The sequence below is a fragment of the Plectropomus leopardus genome, chromosome 11, assembly GCF_008729295.1.
Source record: "Plectropomus leopardus isolate mb chromosome 11, YSFRI_Pleo_2.0, whole genome shotgun sequence".
Lineage (NCBI taxonomy): Eukaryota > Metazoa > Chordata > Actinopteri > Perciformes > Serranidae > Plectropomus > Plectropomus leopardus.
In genome coordinates this window covers 19,006,366-19,018,990 of record NC_056473.1, presented here as the reverse complement: position 1 = coordinate 19,018,990, position 12,625 = coordinate 19,006,366, and the positions used below count along the sequence as shown (strand labels likewise).

Genomic DNA, 12,625 nt, shown 5'->3' with positions numbered 1-12,625 from the left:
ACACAAGACACTGGTGCAAATTCAAAAAATGCACTTCAGAAATTGAATGATGCCACCAGCAGCAACATGCCCAAGGAACTGGATTGAATCTTTTCAGTAGCTGCTTATTTTAATCAACTCATCCTTCAACTCCAAAGATATAGCAGGATCAAGGACAAAAATAATTTTGTTTTTCAAACTTGGTTTAAAAAATGACCAATAAATCCACATTTTACCTTCCTTCTACCTTCAAAACTGGTTTTTATGCTCCCATGATGGAGCAACTTAAAACTTAATGCGTGCTGGAGCTAATGCCCTGGTTTAACCCTGGACTAGGGCCTTTTTCTGCAGGTCTTACCCTCTCTTTCCCTTTTCATATCTCTCTTACTATTACACATTTTTTTAAAATAAAGAAACTAGCAAATTAAATTGCTTTTGGTTTTGTGCTGAAAAGTGAATGTCAGATCTGTAATAGTTTTGTCCTTTGCTTGCTTTCTTTTGGTAACCGGTGGCAGATTAGCTTTCTTTGCATGTAAGGGTTTTCCTTCTGACCTGATATAAAGATTATTTTGAAAACTGGGATGCATGACTAAGCAGTGTTGCACTGCTTGGGAAGCTCTAATTGTATCTACAGGTAGTGGTTGATGAAATACATAAATAGAGCCAAAAAGAGTCATTTTAGTCTTTGTTACTTTTTAAGTAACTGTGCCGCAGTTGTACAGCACATGTTGTTTCCTACTTGCTGCCTCTGTCTTCTTGTCTTTTTGAATTGTTGGTTATCCTTTTGTTGCATATTTTGAAGGAGACAGAAGAGGAAGTGATTGGCTTAGGGCTCCTATAGACCAATAACCAAAGCTGGCCTTTCATATTACGAGAGGCTGGATCTGCGCACCTATTGTAGTTACATTCAGTAATCGTGGAGGTTTGCGGGTCCGTGTGTGTTTACAGAGAACGGTGCAAGAATCACACAACAGTCCTTATATTGAAATGTGTTCTGATATTTTGTCTTTCCCCATTTATTTTAGTATTGGTTAAACTGTTGTATGGAAATATAGTTGGGGTACGATACAACTCCACCACTAACTACAAACTCCAAAATGACCACAGACCTGGATAGAACTCACAAAGGAAGAATTTGTTGCAGGTCTGCTGTGTTTAACTGTGTTAAATTGTACAGGTGGACCTAATAAACTGGTCTCTCAGTGCATGGTATGGGGATGTCCTCATCGTAATGGTCAATCCATCAGGTTGTCATCAGCTCATTATTTTTGATTGTTTATATTCCGTGCACATCTGCAGTTTATAATGCAGAGTGTAGATCTTGTACCTATGTGCATATGACGACGCAATCTCCATGCAATGGACCCCCCAATGCCTACCTACCTGCCCACTCTGTGTGTATGTACACACATGCACACATACACATACAGTATATATAGAGCGTATATATATACTGTATACAACACCACCCACCAAACCACCCACAAACTCAGCCAGAGGCTTAAACCAGGGTTTTCTCTTTTCTTCTTAAACCACTTCCCTGCCTTTCGCTTCCCTGCCTGGTGACGACACTCTCTTGGAATTTACTCCTTGTGCTCTCTGAGAGAGAGAAAGAGAGAGACTGACTGTGTTGTTCAGATCTCTCTGTGCTCTGCAGCAGCTAACCAGGACCATTTGGTGTCTCCTTTCTCCAAACTCTTTTCTTTACCCCTCCTGCTCTCTTTTTTGCGTTTATTCGCTTTTTTTCCCTCTGCTTGATCTCCTTCCTGTCTGGGTTATGACAGTTGTACATTATTTGGTTTGATATCAGGCTCTCTGTGAGCATAGGGGGTCCACAGACCCAGGGTTGCTGTCGGGGCTTTAAAGAGGTTACTATATTGTGCTGTGATGGGGTGGATGTGCTGGGGTCTGAGGTTGCTTATCAGTGACTTAATGCCTATACTGCATGTACGTGTGTACTGTGCTTTCAACATGCATCTGCATTTGCATTTGTGGGTATCCGGGGAAGCTTCATGACGACTCTGTCCCTCTATGGCTTATCGTGCATGTGTGTGTCCAGTGGACGTGTGTGAGAGAGACATGGGGGGCATGCTGCTGGGTCCTCTGGAGGCCTGTGAAGGGACGGCTTCCCCCTCCTCCCTAAACCCAGGCTGGCTCTAGATTGATGGGGGAGGTGTTGCCTCTGCTCACTCATCCATCACATACTTTATTTGGGTTTTAGAGGAAAGGAAAAAAGACAGAATAAAGGAAAAAAAGACTTCCAAAAATATCAGAGTCGGGGGCTGGGGGTGTGGAGGGTTGAAGAGTTGAGTAAGGGGAGGCCCCTTATCCCACATAGCTCTGCTCTCCTGCCCCCCTCTCCTTAAGCAGATGCTGGAAAAGAAGTCTTACCCTTGTGACCCCCTGCCATTCTCCAGTCCCAGCACTGATAACAAAAGACAGATAAAGCCAAAGGGGGGGGGCAGATTTAGTGAAGATTAGCGAGCAGGTTTGTGATTGCCACTGAGGTTTTTGTCATGTGTGAGCGTGCGTGTTTATATGCTCCTGGTGCCTATAGCAAATTGTGAGATAGGATGATCCGAAAGTGTTTGGTGGTCTTTTGTGTACCAACCAGGCCGGGCAGGGTTTACTGTGTGACAGGACGGTGAGGGCAGATGAGTTTGCAAGCTGGCAGGGAAACAAAGCCTGCAGTGCCAGCCTTTAACTCCTCCTACAGAATGAGGATGATTTATTTAGCAACTTCCATCAAACCACCGCTGAGGTTAAGTGTATGAAGGATTCCTACATGTACCTCTGTGTGATGGATAAAATCACAAATATTTGTCATTGCCTTCATTAGAACTTAATTATCACTGTGCTTTATAACTAGAAAACACCTGGTTTGATCAAAGACTAGGTACAACTGAGGTTTAAAGTTTTATCAACATGTTTTCTGTTCGAGGTTTTGCACCCTAAATCATAAACACATTGTTAAGAGGTAAAAATTGTTCCTATTTAGACCTGCACATCTGTAGCTGTACACGGTACAGTGCGAACATATACAAGCGCACAGTCCGTTCAGCTCTGCGCTCTGGCCTTTGTCTGAAGTGCCTATAGGAAAGTTGGACTACTCCAAATGGACTATCAAATAAAGAAATCACTGTTTCCTATTATTGCTGCTGTCGAGCTTGGAGGTGGCTTGTGTAGCTTATGCCAAACTAATGCTAGAGAAAAAAATAAATAAATAAACAAAGAAAGGGAAATTATTACCCTCGAAATTACACATTGGCCTTTCTCTTTCATAGTGAAACTAATGCAAGTTCCTGACAAATGAACTATGTTGCTGCCTGTCCAAACAAACATTGCTTGACTTTTACTTTTTTGTATTGTTAATAATGGAATTCATTTGCAGGAAAGACACCAGATCATGTTCCTGGGCTTTCTTTTCCCACCATGATTATTCACTTTGTCATATGGCCAAATGAATTAAATAATTTGTTTTCCATATAGGAGCTGCTTTGTCCTTAAGCCGAAGTAAACCAAGCTAAATCCCACAGTTTTGTGATGTAAAAATATGAAAATGTAGCAAAAAGAAGGGGACCAGGTTGGCTTATCCTTGCGGGTATGGGATAGTGTTTGTTTCCTGTGTGAAGCTTTCCAACTGCAGACCTCATGGTGGAGCCCCCAGAGGCCCCATTTGAATCACAAATGTCTTTCGTTTCTCAATCGTTCACAGGTTTTGGTCAGTTGAGGAATTTTGGGACCCATTAAAGCCGGGTGACAATGACTTTCACCCCCGGGGCCACCACAGGGGTCCGCCCCCCTACTGACCTCTCCATTGGTGCCCAGTCATAGCTCCAACGGTCCTGCTCCCGGGTTCTGATTGGCTCAACAAAGCACCCAAAAACCGCTCTGGGGTCAATGTCTCTTTTCTCTCTGTCGCTCTTTTCCTCCTTGCTGCCTTGTTCTGGTTCAAGTCGGGGCTTATCAAAGACAATCCAGTTCTGTCATGTGGCCAAATCATCTTGACACCCATTTAGCATGCTCATCAGAGGACAGTTATGAATATTCAAGATGGTGCCAGGGGCCAGTGAGAGGCAGAAACGCAGAGATGAGAGTGACAGATAATGGAGGGAGGGGGAGGAAGAGAGACAAAGAGGAAGATAAAATGCGTACATGTTAGTGACTGAGCAGGAGGAAGTACAAAACAACAAAATAGCCCAAATTCAATATAAGCAATCTTATTTTAAGAGCAGAATACACTTAATCAAAATGAATGATTAAACTATTCACATCAAATATGGTGTAGATAATGAACAGAAGATGGTACTGGCTTGGCTAGTTTGACATGATCAGACCTGAGTTGCGCTGTGCTTTTACAGATGTTTGTGGTGGAGTGTCATGTGTGTGCACTGTGATGATGTTAATAGACACAAGTGCCTCTGCTCCTTAACTCAAAGCAACCAGTTTGCGATCCCTTTTCCATCTGCCAGTGCTGTCGAGTGTGCTGTGCAATCTGACAAAACACCACATCTCCATTCTCCATATGCCTGCTCACCAAAGCTTTGCTCAGTGTCCATAGCACTCACGCTGCATAATGTTTGGACTCCATCGTGGCCGGAGATGACCCACTGCCATTCCAGCTGGTGTGCATTTGTGTGTTTATGTCTACCCAGTGCGTTGGCCAAAAGGGATCTCACTGGTTAATGAACTTGTGACAGCTAGACCTGCAATAATTAACTGATTAGTTGTCAACTATTATATCTATCCCCAACTAATATGACAACTGATTAATTTGGTTAGAGCATTTTTTAAGACAGAAAATTCTAAATTCTCTGATTTAAACTCATTATATATGAGTATTTTTTAGCTTCTTTATTCCTTTATGACAGTAAACTGTCATATGTTGTCAATATATTTGCGTTGTGGACAAAACAAGACTTTTGAGGATGTTATCTTGGGCGTATTTCACTATTTTATGACATTTTATTGACTAAACAACTAAAACATTATTCAAGTAAATAATTATTCCAGTTGCAGTAAGGTATTACTGATTACACTAGACATTTTACAAGGGAGGAAATATGTCTTGACATTTTGTGTCATATTGATGTTTTCACAACAAATAGAACAATAACATGCATCTGACTCAGTGTGCAAGGTTTCTGTGCATAACTTTTTTTTTGTTGACAGATTAAAAAAATCACATCCGAAAAAAATGCTGACTCAGTGTGCAAAGTATTGATACCACACTTTTTACTTTTATAATTTCACGTTTCTTTCACGTTTTTTATTTGACTAACATGGGTGCTGATACACAAAAGAAACTCAACGTTTTTAACTAAACCAAACATTTAAAAAAAAAAAAAAAAGAAAGAAAAAGAGGCAAATCAACTGTGGGTGTGGTGGATAAGCTATGCAATCTGTGTATGCCCCAACACTGTGTCACACCATCTTCTGCAGACTAGCCCCCAGCTCTTTCCCACTCTGCCATCTTTATACTCTGGGTAGATTGTTGAAGTTTGAATTTAACTTCTGGAGATACATAAATGCCTGTGTTTCTTGAAAGCAGACATTGTATTAGTTACTGCCTTTGTACTGGGACAAATACAACAAAACTGTTTTTTTGTGCTTGTACGTGAGAGAGAGAGAGAGAGAGAGAGAAGGACACACATTTTGACATTCAAAATGAGTGATCCCAGAGAAAGTGAGAGGATTATGGAAAACCCTCTGGCACTGCTTATGAATCACAAGCTTTTTATGTCCATGCTGTTGACCACTGTTTGGTTATGATGTATTGGATCTTGTGAGAACAGGAGAGCTGAGCCAGGAAGGAGCGAGTTTGTCTGAATGAGCCTGCCTGTCTCGTTGACATCGATGTCAAAAACTTCTAGGATCCCATCCAAGCTGAGACAAGTGATCATTTGGACTTTGAGAATGCGGCACTGTTCCAAGCTTTGATGTTTTGGATCTTAAAGATTGTAGATGGAGACAGGAAGGGTCATCAGGGGGTGTCGCATCTTGGTGGATTGTAGACATTTTTGGATTCGAATGATGTTTGTGTTGTCATATTTTTTAGTAAATGAATGAATTTGTCTCTTGTCTAAGTTGTTCATTGTCACATTTTGTTCCTCCAACTCAAGCCTATGACCAGGGTTTTCCTACCCTGAAGCAGAAGCACTGAACAGACAGAATGAGCTTCAGCTGTCTTGACAGTACACTATGATGCACTTCTCAGTTGCATCAGTTCATTGATCAATCATTAATTGTGCAAGAAAAACAGCGCATCAGAGGGAAGAGTGGCAAAGACCACGTCAAATACAGAATTATGTGAAACTGTCTGCAGTAATTCCCGGGTCAGTGTCACTGATATGGTGTGTTAGGGGGATGTGACAGTCAGAAGAACAGATCTTGATGGGGAGTTTTTTCTGAGGTCCAAACCAAAACAATGTTCTTGCATTGATGGATTCAATGCGGACTCTAATCAAGACTTGGATTCAAATTTGATGACTTTAGACCCCAAACTGGCAATATTAAATGGCTTGTAACTTGACTTAGACTTCAACACCAATGAATCCTAACTTCAAAATAACTGATACCTTCCCCAAACCCCAAGATGAAACTCTATCTTATTTAAAAAGTGTACCAGGAATCAATTCATTTCCTTTCATTTTCTGGATCAACTAATAGTAGTGCTGTAAACTAGCAGAAAGTCAGCACTTAATTCCCAGTGTTGTTGCAACATCACTGCTCACAGCTATTAGTACTGCATTTCCACATTTCTAACAACAAACCACTCATTTATGAAGTTGTGCAAGCTCCTGCATTGCAGACAACATGATCCTGTAAATGTTTCAAAATAAAATGCCTTGTATCAGCAACTGATGGGATTCTGTCCACAGAGATGTTGTCAAAGGGCTTTTGTTTTGAAAGGGAGCAGGCAAGTTGGAGTAAAAACTGACGTCTTTGTATTTCCTCATCTCTGTGACAGAAAGAGACTTAAACAGCAATAAAAAGTGGTATAGAGTCAATATAATCATCAAAATACCATTTTCACTATCTATTTATGCTGACAAACGCGTCGGCACACATTTAAAATCGGCGAGACACCGTTTCTCTAGATGTGCTGCAGCTGACATGCAGCTGAGACACACCTGACAAGCGCTGTTCAGGCAGGCAGTGTGGGTTGTCTAACATGATAACATGGGCAGCGTAATAAAAAACCACATGTTTGACGCTGCTCATGCACTGCTGGCGCGTGCTGTGTGAAACGGGCCGTACTTGTGACTTGCAAAACAATGACTTGGTCCCAACTCTAGCTGGTTTCAAGGGTAACCCTGGGGTTTTTTACTTCTCCAGTAAACACTTTTATTCTGTTGCCTTCCATCTTTTTCCCTAAACAAAATTCACCTTCAAGGTGGATGCATGCACAGATGGAGATAATTGGTCAGCAAATCAGTCTCACTACTGCTGAGTTTAGCATCTGCCTTGACCTCTGTATATGTTTGTGGGATGCATTGCCTTTCAACGTCTCTCTACAACTTAGCCCACTGTATCTCACAGAGATGAATGGGGGTCAGGGCTGGGCCACCCACTCCTCACCACAGTCCCAAACCTCTAAAAACACCACTTATAACACGCTTTAAATAAACCCAGTTGGATTCAATTAGATGTTTATGTGCAGCTAATGTGTTTATTTTTACCACAGAAATGATCATTCCCAGTTCAGGAGTCAAGAGTGTTTGTCACTTCTTTAGTAATTAATAGTTTGGGCCAAAGTACCAGTGGATGGAACTAGGGAGGGCGCATGCAAGGTTACACGACAAACAACAAAGGAGTCATTATAAATAGATTTTTTTTAAAAATCATATCCAATTATGACTGAAAGTATGAATTATTGTACACAGTCATCTGCATCACCACACCAAAACACCAGTTTGCACCATCTGTAGGCTATAATGTAAGTCCATGAATCTTTTCTCTTTGATCCAGTCATGTTTCCTTCAAGAGAGCTCTCTACAACACTGCAATTTCAGACTCGTGAGGAGGGTGTCTTTGCCCATCTGTGTCACAGGCCATATCTGTCATTATCTGCATTTTATTGTTCTCTCTATAGCTTTGCCTACCGCCTGCTCCTGCCCTGTGTTCAGCACTGGGTTCTCTCTGATGAGTCACAAAGGTCTTCAGAAAGGCTGCTGGCTAGAGTTTGGTGAAAGCCGTAGCGATGAGGGCTCTTGTTTAAAGTCAGAGTTGAGTCATTTTAAAGGAAGAACTTCTGGCCCTGCCAGACCCAGTTTGTCGATGGTTGAGTCATAAAGGTATACAACAACCGTGCCAGAGGTTGTGGAAATGAAAGCAGCTGTAGTTAGTTTTAGGAAGTATCAGCGTGATCAGTGCAAGTTCATCATCAGTAACTGGTGAGTGTCTGAGACTCTCTGCCAGGAGGATATAAATGATGGTGATAATGAAGGATTCTGGTGGATGAGCATCAGTCAGTCATGAGAGGAGAGGTGGAGGAGACCACATTATTAGAAAATCCCAGGATGACTCACACCACAGCTCTTGTCAGTTAGACTGGGGTTTCCTGCAAACACACGTCTACCACACTTTGTAGATCTCACTATCTGTCTATGAGAAGAACGTTTTTTTGGGTGTTGTTTTTTAACAGTTTTTCTGATTTCCATAAAAACATGTTATTTAAAGTAAAACGTTCTTTGACAAGCTTTCACCGGATTTGTGTCACCAGTGTCACCACGCCCATCAATCAGACTTAGTGTAGATGGGTCTTATTTTGTCTAATATTGGGATGGGGTAGATCAGAATGCACTCATTGACCTTACATGGGCAAGCAGATACTAATCACTCCAGCCAGACAAATGCTGCCCATCCCGTCAGCTTGCTAGCAAGGGCACTGAGGTAGATAATAATTGTCAGCTTGGTTGTTCCAGTGCCAATGCCAGGGTGGGCTAGGCCTGGTGGGTCTGGCTAAGAGGGACTAGATCACTGTGGGCATCATCCACAGGGCTGAGGGAAAGAGAAGAGATGTACGCAGAGACAGACATATTGTTGTATGCATGTCCCAAGCAAACACACATTTAAAAAGCCAAAAAGCTTTTACTCTTATCAGCAGCAAAAAATAAGGGTTCAAGTGCAATTGCATGTTTTTGTGCTGATTTATTATGTCTTAGTCTGCTTTACAAATGTTTTTGGCTAATTCCTGGGAAACTGTACATTGTAGCCACACTGAATTTTCTCCAATGATTGGGAGGTAGTTGTGTGATACATTAATAGACCTAACTTCACAACTGTTGGGCCAGTCATCACAAACCTTGCAAGATATGTCCATGTTAGTACCTGAAACACACCCTGAAAGGTTCATTCAAGTTAACAACTGGGTGGCGCCACAGATGCAGACAATGGGCATGGCATAAAATCGATTGGACTATGTATCATAAATTGTTTGTCCAGTCAATAAAATGTTCGCAGAATGTTTCAAAACAATGTTCAACCACTGTGTAAAATTATTTTGAAATTGCTTAATAGGAGTGAGTACACAGGCCTGGGGCAAAATTTGGCCATAATTTAACGGCAGTGTTTAACCAAGCTGGTGAAACATGTCACCAAAAATGATATAATAATTGACCAAAGGGGGTGACTGTCTTGCAGAAGAAAGGGCATGGCCTGGCACAGATTTGGTTGTAAATTAATGAGCGCTGTCATTAAAACTGTATAATGCTCATGTCGGAAACTGTAAAGCATCTTGATCCTTCGCAGCTTTCAGCTTTTAACGGCCAGTGTTGGCTTGAACACCGGAGTGGCTGCTTGCGGCTGTATTTCTTTTTTGTATTCCCCTAAGCAGTATCTGTATTCTAAATTTGCTCTCTTTTTTATTGCAGACAGCCCTCCAGATGTTGAAATCAAACTCCGCTCAGAAAATATTTATGAAGACAAGAGGAATGATGCGATGCAAAGTAAAAAAAAAAAAAAAAAAAAAAGCAGCACCGGAGAGCCTGTTGTGGCCCCACCAAAAGACTTAATGCTTGTGTCAGGCTCTTCCTTGGAGAACCTGAATGACATCATAAATATGGCTGAAGTGACCAGTGAAGATCTGAGCCCACCTGTTACCAGCCAAAGATTTGAATGTAAGTCCCATGGCTTTATCTTGTCACTTAATATGTGTTTACGTATTATATGCCCTGGAGATTGTAAACTACCAGCCTTGTCCTGCCACTGAGCAGGATGTCCCTGTGAGCTCAAAGAACAGCTGTGTGTAGATGGGGTACCTTCAATAGATTGTGTGTATTTCTGTATGTGTGTGTGTGCGTGTGCATGAAAAAAAGAAAGAATCTGCAGTCAGATGCCACCTGAGCTCCATACCTGCTCTGGCTTTGTCTCTGGGGTTGCATTTAGGAGGAAATGAAATTTTTTCTTCAGTCTGTGCTTAAGTACATTTATCACTCAGATCACTCACAGTTGCGGAGAAGAGGAAAAGTGGTCTGGCATGAGATCTGTCACCAAGTCCTCCACATTTATGTCACCAAACTATTTGGTGGCCACTGAAATTGGGACCTCCTGTTTAGACTGTGGGAACTGTTGGCAGTTGGTTTAAAATGAACCGATGTTTCAGCTCCTCATTGTGAAATAAACAACATCTGTGATGCTTTGCTAAAATCTTCCCCTGTAGCGTACAAATGAAATGAAATAATTACATTTAAAAGAGTGACAGTTAATATAACAATGTGGTGCAGATTGACTGATTTCTACAACTTGAAAGTGGGCTTTCTTTAGGTTTTGATATTATAAATTTGAATATTGTGTTGTAATTTATTCATCAGCATAAAAGCAAAAACATCCAAACAATATTCAGAACTTAAAATATTGACTGCAGCAGAGGACCAAGCTTTCATCACTGCAGTGTGTACGGGTGTTATGTGGGATGTTTTTGCACTCCATCTCCTCACAGTAATGGAACAATATGTCCAACAATAGCATCCCTGACATCCTCATCAATCTGTTCTCAGTGTAGCTGCCGTAGTGGTAATTAGATATTGGAGAGGACAGAGTGTCAGTAGTGGTAATGAAATGTATCCAAATAGCCCCCCCTGGACATCAAAAATAAACTCCAGGTGTCCAGAGGAAAAGGTTCAGTTACGGAAAACACATGCAGCGTACGTCAGGACTTTGACCCGGGAAGCAAACCTTGGGACCCCAATTGATGGAGGTAAAGCTGTAAACATGTGCGGCAGGAAACTAGAAGTATTGAGAGAAATCCAGATGCCAGTATAAATTGTATATTTCTTCTCATATTTTTTCACAAAATCTCAAATTTTAGTGTGTAAATGGCGACGAGGCTACATGCTGGCCCATTTCTGAACTTTTAACACCTCAGTTTTGACCCCAATATTGTTTTGGTGACTTAACAGCCTAAATGGGTTTCTCCCTTGCCAAAGTGGAGCTCACTTCCTGTCACTGGCCCCAGGGCGGGAGCGTACAATGACGAACACCACCCACATTGGCTCCCTAGCAGGCAGCCAGGCTGACAGGCCGGGTGACACAAGGGTTATTTGTTTCTGTCAGAAGCACAGAAATAGTCCCCCAACTCCTCCTGGAGTGGACAAAGCAGGCGAGCATTCATTGGCCTGCTACCGGGGCGGGATGTGCTCTTGTTGTGATTACCTGCCTCTGTAGAGGAAGGGCCTTCTCTGAGGACTGATGGAAAAATGCTGCTGTCTGCCAAGTGCCATGATTAGCGCCCCAGTCGGTTCCTGGGTCAGCTCAGAGGGCAAAAGTGTCTAGACCAGCCGGGGGGTTTTCCACAGGCTCTTGCCTGGGCTGTAATTATTACTGCTTACAGTAGAACCCCAACTCTCAGGGCCCACATTCCACTTTGGACGGTTGTACGGCATTACTCCCTTCAGTGTGTGGTGGGAGTCGGATCAGACATTGGCTTTACATATGGTTTGAATATTGTATAGTTAATGGCCTCAATTTTTCATTGAGTCATGTCATTTGATGTAAGCAGATCAAGATATAGGAGGGTGGGAACTATCGTGGTGACAAGTATCTCATGTTGAATTACAGTCTGGGTAAATGTAACACTGAAAAACCCCAAAAGACGTATTGAACGACTGATTGGCATTGTGCAGTACAAGGTGTCCTACCCCCTAAAGTCAGGATCTTCTAGCTTTGCTGTCAGGGCTTTTACAGTGTGTCCTGCATTACAAGTTCAGTGTTTGCCAGAAAAAGCACAACCGGTTAATGGTTCGGAACTCTGGCTTATCTTGGCCATCAACGCAACAAAAGCTATAATTATCTGCAAAATAAACTCACTTCCTTGATTGTTAGACAAATAATGCATTAAACAGTTCCAGATAAACTCTGTTTTCCACTGTGTTGCCAGCCCCTGTGGAGGAGGAGAGGCATTCAGGCCACCAATACTGGGAAAGCATTTCATTGGGCTGCTCAGGAAGTTGAGTTCTTTATAAAATATGAGCACCTTATATAACCAATTTGAAAACTCTGTTTTGTTTTGTGTGAAAAGAACTGAATAAATGCCCCTGATGTTTCCCACCTGCCAACATATTGAGGTTTTCTAGTGTATGTCAGCATTGTGTTTCTCCCAAGGCCTTCTTTATATAGGTCTAGACATTATTTTTGGCATTTTTTT

General features: G+C 41.9%; 1 protein-coding gene across 1 annotated transcript in view; it reads left to right on the top strand.

Annotated features, from left to right (window-relative positions):
* The window catches only part of ccnd2a (cyclin D2, a), a 162,436-nt gene that overhangs the window by 52,325 nt on the left and 97,486 nt on the right, over positions 1-12,625 (top strand). Inside the window, exon 2 of the mRNA XM_042495473.1 lies at positions 9,855-10,100. Within this exon, the coding sequence (XP_042351407.1) occupies positions 10,099-10,100 (2 nt within the window). The 5' untranslated portion in view covers positions 9,855-10,098. The remainder of the gene's footprint in view (positions 1-9,854; positions 10,101-12,625) is intronic.